We start from the raw sequence: 15,923 nt of genomic DNA, 5'->3' as shown, positions 1-15,923 counted from the left end.
TCTACACACAGGGTGCTGATGGGTTAGTTCTTCAGGTTGGCTATGGGATGGCCAAGGCAGCTGCTGGGACCTTGCACAACAGTGAGCAGGAGACTGTCCAGTCCAGAGGGGCACAGCTGGTGAGTCCCTGTCAGCAGAGTCAGGCACCCACATTCCAGCCCTGGGGATTTGGGAGGTTGCACAGCAGCAGCAGCAGCCCCAGTGCACAGACCCTGGGAAGAGCCACAGTGCCCCCTGCTGATCACCAGGCAAACATCAGTCTTGTGGAAATGGTGTCAGGAACATAGCTTGGGAAAGCTGGCCCAAAGATGTCCATGGGCCACACTCCCCTGTTCCATCTCAAAGTCACTCATATGAGTAAGCAGCATTTGCCTCTGGGGAACTCCTGGACTCCCAGGAGGTTAGGACATGGGGAATGTGGTCGTCACAGCATGTGAGGAGGTTGTGGGGAAGGGGTGAGAAAGCCAAGGGGGCTCTGGGAGAAAAGAAGAAAAGACCTGGGCAGTGGCTTCCTCAGGGAACTGGGAGCAGAGAGAGAGAGAAAGCATGCTTTGCTCACCAGGAACAAAATATAAACCCCAAAGGCGCATCCTCCAGCTGTTGGAATAACTTTCAGTCACAGTTAGCAGCTACGAGCAGCTTGGATGTGCTTGAAATATCCACATTCGTTCAGGCCTGACAGGAGCGCCAGCAGGATGGGGTGAAACCACATCCTCAGCACTTGTGGTTAGTGTTGCCAAACTACTGGGCCAGGAAACTGAGAGTCAGCGGCTTCAGGGCATGAAAACCCTGACTCATTAAGCCCCCTCCCTTAGGGATAAAGACCCTTCCAGATTGCTTTCCACCAGGGCAGCAATATTTAGAGTTTCCTCACAGTTCGGTTACACTAGGCAGAAGATGATTTGCTCGTGGATATTATCTTGCTTATGTATGATTGACGGGCACGCCCCACTCAAACCCTATAACAGTTGTATGCATTCCAAAAATAAACTGAGCTAGTCGACAACGACTTGAGGTGGTTCTCCAGCCAGTTCTCTCACCAGCTCCCGAAGTCTGTGTGTTGATTCTGAGTCTCTACCCCCCGTGACAAGGTAGTTGAGTGACCATCGACCAGGAAGGGACATAGGAACTACATCCAGCCACACCCCACCTGCCTATAGTTACTGCAGATAGTCCATATCAGTGGATTAATTTACCAGTTAGGTAGCACCTCTCATAAGAAGGTGGGTTTAGCATGTGTTCTGACTTCCCTGCATCACCTACTGCCTCTCCTGAGCTTCAGGGCAGACCCAAGGAGCACAATCTGGACACATGGGTGCAGCCAGCCCTCACAGAAGTGACATCTGTGGAGAGGAGCCAGGTAGGAGACAGTGTGACCCTGGGGCCTGTTCAGCAGGGGATGTGACCCCAGGGCCAGGACTTCTACTCACGCTGCTGCTGCTCTACAGGGATTCCCTGAGTAGGCAGGTAAATACCAGGGGAATAGAGCCAATTAGCCACCACACTGCCCCTGGTGGGAAAGGGACTTCGCAGGAAGCGCCTCCTTCACTGGCCCAGTGGCAGCAAATCTCCAGACTGGCTACTCAGGCTCCTTACTCAGCTGCCATGATTCTTCCTTTTGTCCCTCTTCTTTATTGGTCCCTCTTAGTTATACATGACAGCAAGATTCATGTTGACATAATTATAAAGCATGGAGTATACTCCGTCCTCACTCCCCTCTCTCCTCCCTCCCCTGCCCCTCCCTCTACTCTGCTGGTCTTTCTGCTCTTTACTTATGGGTCTCACTTTATAGGTTTACTTATGGGTGTTTGCATGATCATCCATGATCCTCTGTGATACACGTCACTTGTGCTGACTCTGCCGGGAGCTGAGTATGATGGTGAAGGACAGTGAATGTCTCCAGGGCTTGATAAACGAGGGTCTCCAGTTTGATTTCAACCAAAGTTGTCAGAAATTATAATCATTTCCATAGATTCTCAGGAACAATCTCTACTTAATATTCCTTGAGTTTTCTGTATCTGAGCTTTGGTTCGCTGGTATAGGAGAGTCTGGCTCTACCTTGCAGTCCTCTCTCCCACAAAGTGATGGATACTTTCTCTCCTTCTAGAGAGCACGTGCCATCCAATATCCTCATACTGGTTACTGTTTGGAGAAGTCCTACAGACAGGTGGACATAATGCAAACTAGTGTGCCATCAAAAGAGGGAACACTTAGCTCAGGGGCATCCACAGTTTTTCTGGAATTTAAAAAACTGAATTTGAAAGTGAAAAAAACAGGTTCTAACATATTTGTTTTCCTGAAATGTCTTTTTAATATTTTTGGTCATATCTTGTTTTTAAATCCATACACCTGAGTGTTAATGCAATTAATACATTGAAAGTCACAGTAATGAATTCTGTCTACCCACAGAGAACCAGGTTGACCCTCCAAAAAGAACACCTTACTGTGCTTTAAGGCTTTAGGTGAAGCCCCAACAGGGTGGGCACTATTGACACAGACGGCAGAGTGTCTGCCTAGTGCCCCTCTGTACCACCCTTGCCATCCTTGCTCCTGGGTGCAATGAAAGCTCCATTTCAGTGAAGTGGATCCATATAGAAGTAGTTAATTGTTTTCCAAACACATAACAATGGTTTTAGATTTACCATATTTTGCCAGAATTATTAATTAAAATAGGGAAAAACTTCTTAGTAAAGTACTTGTTTTCTTTAATGTTCTATAAATCACAAGGCTATAATTGAGAAATTTTTATTTTCTGAGCTATGGAGCTAATATTTTTCCAAGAACTTTTTTCATTTAAAGTTGCATGATTTTTGTAGATACATTTCAAATTATTCTTTGCCAATTAGCAACTCTGAAATGTATGTCATCTCAAAAATAGAGGGAACCAGATGTTATATATTTCCATAATTTATTCTTACAAGTCAGTTGCTCATCCTTTTCTGAAAATGGGTATACACAGTCCTTAAATAAAGGAAGCGGACTATGCAGAAATCTTGTGATACGAAAATAAAGCAGTCATCCCCAATTGTTCTGGATGCTGTGGGTTAGCCGTAACATCCTGGCACCATTTGTTAAACATTGTCCATACACATACAACCCTGGGATGTGAGGGTAAGCATGACATCGACCCTGTCACCCAGGCTCTTACATACATACAGAGGCAAAAATATGATACTGGCTTAATTGATCTGATAACAGAAAAGTGCTCTGGGCCAAACACCAGAGTAATCTGTACTGAGTCCTCCAGAAATGAGAAGCCAATCCCAGATGAATAAAGTCACACTTGATATAAATGCAGATGCACGAAAGTTTAGCTGCTTTAATATTTAGTATTTTATGAATAACAATTTCTTCACTCACAGGTGTGGGTAATATGAATTGCAAGGTCCTGGTTAAACAGTTTGATGATGTATGTGATAATTCGCTTTTTGCCATGATAAAATATTCACTAGTAGAAAATAAAATTGCTTTGGGACCAGCTTGGTGATAAGAAACCCTAACTGCACTGCATTTCCAATCATGCTAAGAACAACCAGCAAGCAGAATCAAAGCTCAGACTACAACCTCCATGTGGGTTAATCTCAGGTTAACTTCTTCATATTCACTTGCTTTACCTGCTACACACCACAATGACCATTCTTTAATATTCAACAATGCACAAGTAAAACTCTTATGTGGAATTTAATTTTTTTAAATGAAAGATGATGGGTTTGTTTTGTGCATGTCAAATATCATCTACATTGCTGTTACTTTTCATTCATTTCTGTATTATAATTAAAAACAAATAATGCTCTGTTTTGAATGCCTTTTGAGTATTTCCTTTAAGGTTTTATGTGCTAGAGAATGGTCCCCAGTTTAACAGTATGGGCGGTGTTTACCCTAAAGCATTAAAGTCAGCATACTGTACTGATACATGCATATCCATGTTCATAGCAGCACAATTCACAATAGCCAAACTACACAAATAGCCCAGATGTCGGTCCTTGGATGAATGGATGAACAGTATGTGGTAATACACATTTCTTTTTTTACTCAGCCATAAAGAAGCATGACATTATGTCATCTGCTGGAAAATGAATGGAGCTTGAGAAAATTAGATGGAGCAAAATAAGCCAAACTCATAAAGTCCAGAGTCATATGTATGATCTCAGATGTGGAAGCTAGAAAGGACAAAAAGGTGTGTGGGGTGGACCTCAGGAAAATCACAGGGAGACAGTAGAGTATAGGAAAGTGTCCAGTGGAGAGAGGAGGAGAGGGAAAGTGGAAAAGTGGGGAGCGATGGGGGTGAATTACATTGTCATATGTGCACATGTATGAATATGTAACAATGAGTCTCATTATTCACCACTCTAATGCTCCAATAAAAAATATGGAACTAGAACATTCCGGAGGTGTATCAAGTGGGTGGCAATGACTTAGAACAAAGCAGCCCATGCTGAAAGAAACATCAATCAGGCGCCTACAGAAACGCCTGTCAATCAGCGGAATCTCCTGGCTAATGCCTGTCAATCAGCAGAACCCCCTGGCCTATCCTGGAGTTCAGCCAACTCCCCTGACCAACTTCAATGGGACAAGGGACTCTAAAACACCTTTTCCTGTCCCAAGCCCTTCCCTCCCTGCCGTGAGCCCATAAAATCCCAGTCGGGTCGAGCTCCCTCCCATTTCTCCTCAGACCCTCCTCCTGTCCACTTGTCAGTCTAATCAAGTTCCGCCCAGGAGTGATGTCTCAATAAAACCTCGTTTGGTGGCGTTTTTAAATCTGCCTCCTTTGGTCGCTGCCCACCTCGCCTGATCTTTCAAGGTGGTGAGGCCTTGAATGATTCCACATAGGAGAAGAACCATTGAGAGACTAGTGCGGCTCTGATAGGACCAGATCCGTTCCTGTCAGACCAGGTTGTTGTAAAGGGTGACCAAGGACTTCCTCCCTGTCCTCATGCCTCCTGGCTCACACAGTGCTCCTTCTTCACATGGCCAGTTCTCTTTTTGATTCTCCATTGTTTTACCATATTCAATGGTGGTACTGAGGCCAGATTTAAGTTAGTGTAGTTAGGTAAATCGGCCTAATACAGAGTAAGATAAATAAAATGGAGACCATTATTGAGAATGGAGTCCAGGAAACCAGAGCGGCTCTTGGGGAAATTGAAATGTTAATATCCCCAAAGCCCAGAACGCATACTAAGGAACTGTTAATGAAGCAGCTCCCAGCAAACAGGGAGGTGCTAATCAAACCACCCCAGGCCTTCCTGCCCAGGTTGCTCCTCCAGCCCACCTATCTCCTGCCCACCTATCTCCCACCTTTCGGCCTTCCCACCTGTATTCTATTACTGCAGGATAAATGGAAACAAAGGACAGGAATGTGGGAAGACTAAAAGACCTTAGCTATAAAAAAGGGAAGACCTTGCCCTTCCACAGATTCTGCCTTTCGGGTCCCCTTCTTCTTCCAGGGAGAAGTCTTCTCTGCTGTCCTTTAATAAAGCTTCCACTGTCCACTCTCCACTTGCCTCGGTGTGCTTCTCTGGTGTTATACGTCAGCATTGGGGAAGCAAGGACTCATCACCGGTAAACAGTGGTAACAGTACCATGATGTTTGCACTCACCAGCCATCAAAATGGTCAGACAAATATTCTTTTTTTTTTTTTTTTAAGACATTACACAAAATTAGGTATTCTCTTCTGGCTACACAAAGACCAGGAAAACTTTCCTTTAGCCAAAATTATAGGAAGTCAGCAAGATTGTGGGCTAGGCAGTAACAAACTATCAATCCCCATGGAAATATTGAAAATCTATAGATTGGCTAAAATAGCCTTTTAAGAACTATGGACACTCTTCAATGACCCATATGAACCCTCTGGATGTCCAATCAACAAAAGCATCCAGTAGAGAAATTTGTAGAATCATTATTTCTTCTTCTTCTTCTCCTCCTCCTCCTCCTCCTCCTCCTCCTCCTCCTCCTCCTCCTCCTCTTTATCACACTTGTACATCATGACATAAACAAGAGGAAGTAGTTCTATTCTCAGTTTCTTCCCTTGGGATGGAGGGAAAAGAACAGAATTTGATGCATTCTGTCCTATCTGTGGGACATCATAGTAGTTATTTCTGTATCACTTGACTTAGATTTCAAACAGCAATAGCAGCAAATTTGGCTCCCAAAGTGGGAAACTGCCAAATTTCTGTGGCAGGCACCATGGGAATGAAAGATCAAAGGATATGTGAGACCTGCAGATATGTGGGGGCAAGAGATTTTAGGCCAAGGAACTAAGTTACTAAGAAGAAGAAGAAATAATAATCTCAGGAAAGTGAAGACATATAAAACTTCCAAGAACTTGGGAGGATTGTGGGGAGATACATGCACAGGGAATGGAAGATATAGGCTGAGAAAAAAAATGCCCTCAGTGAGCTTTCAAAAAGATGGTTCTAGCACATAAAGAGATATTCTTCAATGACAGAAGATAGTTGATGTCTTATAAAAAGCCTCCTTCAATAAAAGATCACAAGACACACAAAGAAACAGGTCAATGTGTCTCATTAAAGGAAAAATGTAAATCTACATATACTAATCTAAAGACACCAACTGCAGATTTACTAGGCAAAGACTTAATATCCATTGCTTTAAATACATTCAAAAAGCTAAATGAAAATACTGAGAATGAAAGCAAAATAGAAAAATTGTAACTTTAAAAAATGAGAGTACCAACAAAAATATAGAAATTGTAAAGAAAGTAGAAAAATTCTAAAGCCAAAAGTTAGAAATGAATTGAAAAATGTACTTAAATGTTCAATATCAAACTCAAACACACAAAAAGAAGAATCAAGAAACTGGAAAACAGATAAAATTGAAATTATCAAGCCTAACAAAAAAGGAAAGAAAATGAAAAAAAAAGTTAATATTCTTAAACACTTATATAAGGATGATGTCAGCTTGCGGAGAAAAATTGTAAGACCTTTTGTAAAAACATACAAAAACTTTATATACTTAAATAAATATATATGCAAATATATCTGCAAATCCAATACTTGGTGTACTCCAAATAAGATAAATCCAAATAAATGAAGACAAAGAGTCATAACTATCAAAGTTTCTAATTCAAAGGCAAAGAAAATATTGAAAGGCATCACATCAAACTAATCCTCAAGAATACTACTGGTCAGTCTCTCAGAAGAAACTTTGCATGCTATGGAACAGAAGTTTGATATATTTAGCATTGGAAAAGAAAAACTATCAGTTGAGTATTTTACATATCACAAAACTACCCTTTAAAATAAGAGAGAAATAATGATATTCCAGAAACAATAAAAACTAAGCAAGTTAATTATCACTATACATGAAATGATTAAATTAAAGTAAAAATGACATTAGAAAGTGATATGTAGTCATATAAAAATAAAGTTCTCTGGTAAAAGAAAATATAAAAGCTATTGATTTTTTTTCAGTTCATACTCCACATTTAACTTTCTTTATTGTTTAGAAGAAAAAAATCCAAATGATTTTAGGTTATTAATTGATAGACAACATATTAATACACAATGTGTGACATCAATAATGTACTGTGTAAGTTCAAATCTAAGAAAGTAGAAATTTTGTGCATGATCAAATTTGGTATTTTTTAAAGCAAAGTGTTATGAACCAAGATAAACTTAGGTTGATAGATGTCATTTCCAAGTTAACCAGACATGCACACACTCACACAAAACATGTATTTATATATCATTAGTACAAATGAAAAGTGAATCAAAACATCACTAGAAAAAAAATAATCAAACACAAAGGGCATCAATAAAGAAATGAATAAGAATGAAACGAGCTCCAAGACACATAGAAAACAACAACTGACAAGAAGAAGTCCTCCATCACTAACATCATTAAATGTAACTGGATTTGATTTTCCAATCAAAATGCACACATTAGCAAATTGGATTTTTTTTTTTTTTTGGTACCAGGGATTGAACTAAGGGGCACTCAACCATGAGCCACATCCCCAGCCCTATTTTGTATTTGATTTAGAGACAGGGTCTCAATGAGTTTCTTAGTGCCTCATTTTTGCGGAAGCTGGCTTTGGACTCTAGATGCTCCTGCCTCTGTCTCCTGAGCAGCTGAAATTACAGGTGAGTGTCACCGCACCTGGTGAGCAAATTATATTTTAAAAAATCTTACAACATTTTTCTGTCTCCTAGAGTATTAACTCAGATTTTAGTACAAACATAGGCTAAAATCAAAAGGATGAAGAAATGCATTCCATATGAACAGCAACTGAAAGAGATGAGCATGCTATAACAATATTAGAATGCAAATTAATTCAAAGTCAAAAGCTTTTAAAAATACAATGGCCATTACATAATGATAAAAGATTATGCATATGTGGGATTAACAATCATTAGCACATTTTCACCAGATATCAGAGCTTCATAATAATTTTAGAAAAATAGCAAAAAAGAAAGGAAGAGACAGCTCTGAACTAGTATTTATATACTACAATACACAACTGTATTTACTATTACTATATACACAACTGTATTTACTACAATACACAACTGTATTTTACTATTTATTTAGTAGCTACAATAGAGAACAGATAAGAAAACAGAAAACTAAAACATCACTACATACCACCTGGACCAATAGACCTACTATATACATCACTCCACCAGTGATAGGAAAGGGATACACTTGAAGTACTCAGTGGGTCGCAACTCATGAAAAATACAGAATAAAAATGGTAAATACACAAACGTGTAAATTAACATTGTCTCATGAGAAAATAGGCAGTTAAGGAAGAAATTGCCATTGGTATCAGAAAATTTATTTATAAAAATGAAAATAAAAGCAGAACACACCAAAACTGAAGGGATGCAGTGAGTCCAGTGGAAAAGGAGAATTGTATTTGAAAATACTGACACTCAAAAAAAAGAAAGACTTCACATCAATCATTTAATTTTACACATTGAAGACATAGAACAAGCAAAACAAATTAGAAGCAAAGTTAGCAGTGAATGGAGTAATTAGAGATAAAAGAAAAGGAAAACAAAATAAAAAAATATAATAAAAAATCAAAGAAATGTAGATTTGATTCTTCAAAAGTTTAAAAGAATGACACCAAGCTCAGCAAAACAGCAAGACTTTATCTTAAAAAAAAAAAAAAAAAGAAAGAAAATTAAAAACCTGAGGATGGATCTCAGTGATAAACTGCCTGGGTTCAAACCCAGTACCATAAAAAATAATAACTTTTACAAAACCCTTAAAGAATAAAAGATAGAAAATATATCCTAACTCATTTTTTGAGACTAGCGTTACTTCATACCAAAGCCAAAGATAAAAATAGAATATTAAACACAAAAACAGATATCCCTGGTGAGTATTTTTAAAATAATACTCCTTGGTATTGATCCAAAAGAAGTAAAATCAGCATACTACAGTGAAACAGGCTCATCAGTGTTTACACTCTGGCCAGTCATGGTCTAGCCCAGAAGCCTGTCAGTAGATGAAGGATTAAGAAAATGCAGTACAAACACACAATGGGGTTTGACGCAGCCATAAAGAGGAATGAGATCATGGCCCTTTCAGGAAAATGGATGGAACTAGTGAACATCATGCTAAGTGAAGAAGACAGACTCAGAAATCAAGGGTTGAGTGCTTTCCTTCATGTGTGGCAGAGCAACACTAGGAAAAAGGGAAGAAATCCCAACAACAAAGCAGGGAAATCTGTGGAATAGAGGAAGGGAACTGAGGAAAAGGGAAGAATGATGGGAGAAAAAGGAATGGTGGAATGAATTGATCAAATTGTTCTATCTACATATATATCAGTGAATTCTAACTTTATGGGTATCTATGGAGATCAATTTAAAAGATACTTAAATAGGCTCACCTGGCGGCAGCGGCGGCGGCGGCGGCGGCGGCGGCGGGGAGCGGGGCGCGGGAATCCGGCCGGCGGCGCAGCTGCAGCGGGGAGCCCGCGGGCCGCCGGGGCCGCTCGAGTGGGCGGACGCCGAGCTCGGGGCCGAGGCCCCGCGCGCGGCGGAGGCCAAGGGGGCGCCGGGGCCTGGGGCGCGCGGCCGCGAGGCGGGCGGGCGGCTGGCCGAGCGCGAGCCGTATGCTTGCATGGATCCGGGTGCCGCGCTGCAGAGGCGGGCCGGGGGCGGCGGCGGCGGCGGCGGCCTGGGCGCGGACTTCGCGGTGCTGACCGGCGGCCAGGCGCGTCGGAGGAAACAGCCCCCCAGGCCGGCGGACTTCAAGCTGCAGGTCATCATCATCGGCTCCCGCGGTGTGGGAAAGACCAGCCTAATGGAGCGTTTCACCGACGACACCTTCTGCGAGGCCTGCAAGTCCACCGTGGGTGTTGACTTTAAAATCAAAACTGTAGAGCTAAGAGGAAAGAAAATTCGATTGCAGATCTGGTTACCCTCAGCTCTGACTGTCCACCATCTGTGTGTGTTTGCTTTCATCTTCGTTAATCGCTGCTTCATCTGTGGCATCGCCGGTCATCTAACGCTTGAATGTTAGTGCCATGTCTCCATCCTTCATCCATGTCCCTGTCTGGGGCACTGCTGGAGCTGAGCCAGCATTGGTCGCCTTCCGAGTATCTGAGGGACACAGCAGGTCAGGAGAGATTCAACAGCATTACCTCAGCTTATTACAGAAGTGCCAAGGGGATCATATTAGTACATGATATCACTAAGAAGGAGACGTTTGATGATTTGCCAAAATGGATGAAGATGATTGATAAGTATGCTTCAGAAGACGCTGAACTTCTCTTAGTTGGAAATAAATTGGACTGTGAATCGGACAGAGAAATCACCAGACAGCAAGGTGAAAAGTTTGCACAGCAGATAACTGGGATGCGGTTCTGTGAAGCAAGTGCCAAGGACAACTTCAATGTGGACGAGATATTTCTGAAACTTGTTGACGATATTCTGAAAAAGATGCCTCTGGATATTTTAAGGAATGAGTTGTCCAATAGCATTCTCTCATTACAACCAGAACCTGAAATCCCGCCAGAATGGCCTCCACCAAGACCGCAGGTCCGATGTTGATTTGCTACTTTGAAACAAGGTGGAAATGATTCCTGAAAAGGGGAAAAAACATTCTATTCTGCACTACAATCATTTTGACAATTTCCTTTCGCACTTTATATTCCAAATCAGAGCTATACACTAACTTGTAAATATGCAAATATGCAATCCTGGGTAAGTTTGGGTTATAAATTACATATTTCCCTCCAAATTATATTTCATTCATAGCCCCAGTGTCTAGTGTACATACACTGGGAAACATAGTACTTCTAATATGAAGAATGGGAGAGAAGAAAAGTATAATGTTTCTTAAATAATATAATTGTCCTTGTTAATTATACTATGAGGACAGAAGATATTCTGATAAGAAGAGAGAATGTGGTGCTTTGCTTACTGTTTTAAAGAAAAATTGTAAAACTAAAGACTTTTTGAGGAAAAAAAAAGCTACGTTAAGTGCTTTTTTCTTTATTTACAAGACATTTCCCCAGATGTAGCATCTTTGGAGTGTTTCTGCCACAAAGCAAAGCTCCACTCATAGCTGTTGTTGAAGGTTATTTATTAATGTTCTGTAATGATAGGATATTCCTAGCTAGAGGGTTGGATTTGACTTGGTCCTGAGGCCACAGAATCTCTCATGGTTTCCTGATAGATGTATCCTATGCTTTTAAGAAAGACAAAAATTCAATAAAGAAGTGTTTTGAAACTATAGAAAAAAAGATTTTAAAACAACACTGCTGTCCTAAACAAATCCTGTTTAAAGGAATTTTAAAGAGATTCATTTTATTATATCAAAGAACATACATGTATTAGCCTAAACATCCTGTATCTTTGTAATGATAAAACTTTTCCCCTTTATGGTGAAGCCTACTCCTATTAAGCATAGACTGTATTCAATATTTGTTGGGTTTTTTTTGTTTGTTTGTTTGGTTGGTTTTTTTCAATTTTTTTTTCTTTGTCTGATAATGAATTTGTGAACTCTATCTTTGGTATATCTTTTATTAAACTGCACTGTTGTGTTTAGTCAAGGTAAATAAGTAAGTATGTATTTGAATAACTTGGCGTGTCCTGAGTGTTGTGGTATGAGAAGCATTGTGGTCTTTCTACACTAATGAAGTGCAAATAAAATTTTGTATTTATGAAAAAAAAAAGATACTTAAATAGAAGGAGCATCAGAAGAGGAGAGGAAGGGGAACTAGGGTGGGAGAAGAGGAGGGAAAGAGGAGGCACTGGGGACTGGGTTAGAGTAAATTATGTTCCATGCTTGTATGACTGTGTCATAATAAACCCAAACATATGAATAACTAGATTGTACGAATAAAACATTGAAATGTACTGTCTAACAGAGTTTAACAGCACACTGAAAGTGTTATACAGCATAAATAACTGGTACTTATCCCAAAAAGCAAGAGAGTTTCAATGTACACACACAAACATAATCTATCATGTCAAATACACACTAGCAGGAATAAGGGAGATAAATCACTGATGATCCTCTCCACTGGTAGAGAAGAGGCACTCTGTAAAACAGTATAGTTTCATGATAGGATATTAAACTGGAAATTGAAGGAAATGGGAATCCACTTAGGGAAACATTGGGAACAGGGAAAAAATTTGAATAGAATGAATAGTAAAAAGGAAACTACCTCTAAATAGTCAGAGTCTTACAGTAAATCTCAAGGCAAAGACAATGACCAATGATGAATGTCTGAAAGTTTCTTTCTAAGATCAGAACAAAAAAAAAATTCCTGCTTTCACTACTTTTATTTAATGAAGTATTGTATGTCACAGCCAGAATAATGAATTAAATTTAAAAAAAATAAAAGACATCTGACAAGCTCAGTGGTAGAGCGCTTGCCTTGTACATGTGAGGCACTGTACAAGTACAGCACTACATAAAAAAAAATGAGTAAATAAAATTAAGGTATTGTGTCCATCTACAACTAAAAAAAAGTTTTACAAAAGACATCTGACAAAATAACTGACAAAGTAAAATTATCTCAATTTACCAATAGCATGATCTTATCTGTTTAAAAAAATCATGAAGTTTCCCCAATAAACTGCTATAATTAATAAATGAGTGCAGCTAAGATGCAGAATACAAAACCATAGAAAAAAGACAAGTGATTTCTATAACATAACCATGAGCAATTGGAAGAGATAAAGAAAAAATTCCATTGGTAGTAGCACCAAAAAGAATAAATATGATTGTCTTTTGCTCTGATTTCCTTCCAATGTGGATTTGAGGTCTCTCCCTTGATAGTGGCCAGAGGCCAAGGTGGGCACTCCCTGGAGGAGCTCTGACTGGGGAACATCAGGTTCAGGTATGTCAGACAGAGGGAAGAGGAGGAAGCAAAAGCCCAGCGCCCTACACAGAAGAAATGTACGGCTCTCCTACACTCACGTCCCAGAGGTGTCAGAGGTGACAACTGAGAGTTGGAGGTGACAGGGAGAAAGAGTTAAGTTTGGGGAGAGAAACCATAGGACTCTGCCTTCATCAAGGTCCATGGGTGTTATCTTTAGGCTTTCTCAGGGAACTGGCTAATGTAAAGAAAACTCAGCAAAGGGGGCACTTATATACCTCGCTGTGGTGCTGGCCAGCAGCTGTGGGTGTTGGATTTGTGCTCAGTGAGATGGGAAACCAGCTGCTTCATCTCCACAGTGACATGAGAAAGGCTCACTTCACTCAGGCCAAAGGCGGTGGGTACAGCTTGGCTTCAAACCACTTAGGTGGGGTCTGTAAATGGACCCTAAGGAAGCAACTCTATTAATAATCAAGAACATGACATTAAAACATTCAGGAATTAACTTGGACAAGGAGGTGACAGACTGGTGTACAGAAATCTACAAAACACTGCAGAAAGAAGTCACAGTAGGCACGGATGAATGGAAAGGTATTCCACACATAGGTAGTTGAAGACTTGAGCATTAAGAAAACTGATAGAGATGTTCAAGTGACATAAAGATATTCCTGTAGGTGAGATACACAGAGGAATCATGCAGAGTTCAAATAATAATAAATGTTGGAGAGGAAGTGAGGAAAGGAACACTTTTACACTGTTGGTGGGACTGTAAATTAGTATAACAACTATGGGAGTCAGTATGGAGGTTCCATGAAAGACTGGGCATGGAGCCACCATTTGACCTAACTATACCACTCCCCAGTATTTATAAAGAATTAAAGTCATCAGACTATAGGGATACATGCAGACCCATGTTTATAGCAGCATGATTCAAAACAGCTTCCAACTATGGAACCAGCCTAGGTGTCCATCCATGGAAGAATGGATAAAGAAAATGTGTTGTATGTATACAATGATGTTTTACTCAGCCACTAAGAACAATGAAATTGTGTTATTTGTAGGAAAATGAATGAAACTTGAGATCATTATGTTAAGTAAAATAAGTCAAACTCAGAAGGTCAAGTGTATAAGTGGAAGTAGACAGAAAAGATGGGGAGTCTCCTAAAAATAGAAATGAGATCAGTAAAGTTTGCATGGGGAGGGAGGAGGGGAGGAAAAAGGGAAGTACTGAGGAATGATATTGGCCAATTATATTGTTATAGTGTGTGCATGTGTGAATATGTAACAATGTGTCCCACTAGAACGCAAAATTATAATGCACAAAAAATGCACACACAAAAGAAGAATAAATAATATAAAGTCAAACACAATCCTAATATATAAAAGTATATTTAAAACACCTTATAAACAATTGGATTAATATATTATTTTAAAATATAAAATGTTCTTTGGTCTTATTTGAGAGAAGACATATATCATAAAGAAATAGATAAAGAGGACATCAGGGCTTCACAAGCCTAAAGTGAATGAACATCAAAAAAAAAAAAATAACAGAAGAATGTTATACATGTAGAAATATGTGAAAAGACACATTTGTATTAATAGAAAGTGAAATGCATGACAGCATTCAAAACTTTTTTTTCTTTCAGGGACTAGGGATATACCTCAGTAGATTAAATGTTTGCCTTACATGCACAAGACCCTTGGTTCAATTCCCTCACCACTAAACAAACAAAAAAACAAACAAACCAAAACCCCTTTTAAAAATGCAGTTATAATACAAACAAGTTCTGAAATATTAGTATGAGGATTAAGAGTGGTATATGGACAACCAGATTTCTACATGCAGAATAGCACTGAAAATTCCCAGCACTTCCTTGATGTACCAACTCAACTGTATTAAAGACTTTAACATAAGGCTGGATACTGCACTACAGCACAGGGAATCCCACTCTCACAGCTCTACCTCCCAGAGTACTGGAAGAACTAGGAAGAAGTATCAGAAAAGAAAAAGGAATAAAAGTCATCCCAATCAAAAAGAAAGATATAAAATGATTTCTATTTGTGGATAACATAATTTATATGTAGAACATTTCAAAGGCACCAAAAAATTTAGAACTAATAAATAAATTCAGGAAAGTACATGATACAAAATCAACATACCATGGGGGAATGAGATGGACATCATTATCCTAGGTACATGTATGAAGACATGAATGGTGTGACTCTACTTTGTGTACCACCAAAGAAATGAAGAATTTTGCTCCTTTTGTATACTATGAACTGAAATGCATTCTACCGTTATGTATAACAATTTAGAACAAATTAATTAATTAATTTTAAAAAATTGGAAAAAATCAACATACAAAAGTCAGTAGTAATTCTCTACACAAATAATTACCTAGGAGAAAAGGAAATCAAGAGAATAACCACACATTTGATTGCATAAAAATAACTGTAGAAATCAATTAAGCAAGGAAATGAAAGATTTGTACACTCAAAACTAAGCATTGGTGAAAAAAAGTAAAGAAGGCATAAATAAATGGAAATATACCATATGTTCATTGTTATTATATGGAATTTATATGGTTAAAATATCCATGCTACCTGAATAAATCT

At 39.4% G+C, this 15,923-nt stretch overlaps 1 protein-coding gene across 1 annotated transcript; it reads left to right on the top strand.

Moving 5' to 3' along the window:
- The first annotated feature begins 1,311 nt into the window (after nt 1–1,311).
- Nucleotides 1,312–11,025, top strand: LOC139703650 (ras-related protein Rab-12-like). The gene is made up of 3 exons (XM_071607128.1): nt 1,312–1,360; nt 9,855–10,389; nt 10,581–11,025. Exons 1-3 carry the CDS (start codon nt 1,312–1,314, stop codon nt 11,023–11,025), a joined length of 1,029 nt encoding a protein of 342 aa, XP_071463229.1.
- Nucleotides 11,026–15,923: the final 4,898 nt, after the last annotated feature.

The sequence above is a fragment of the Marmota flaviventris genome, assembly GCF_047511675.1.
Source record: "Marmota flaviventris isolate mMarFla1 chromosome 5 unlocalized genomic scaffold, mMarFla1.hap1 SUPER_5_unloc_1, whole genome shotgun sequence".
NCBI classification, from domain to species: Eukaryota; Metazoa; Chordata; class Mammalia; order Rodentia; family Sciuridae; genus Marmota; species Marmota flaviventris.
This window is presented reverse-complemented; position numbering and strand designations above follow the sequence as displayed.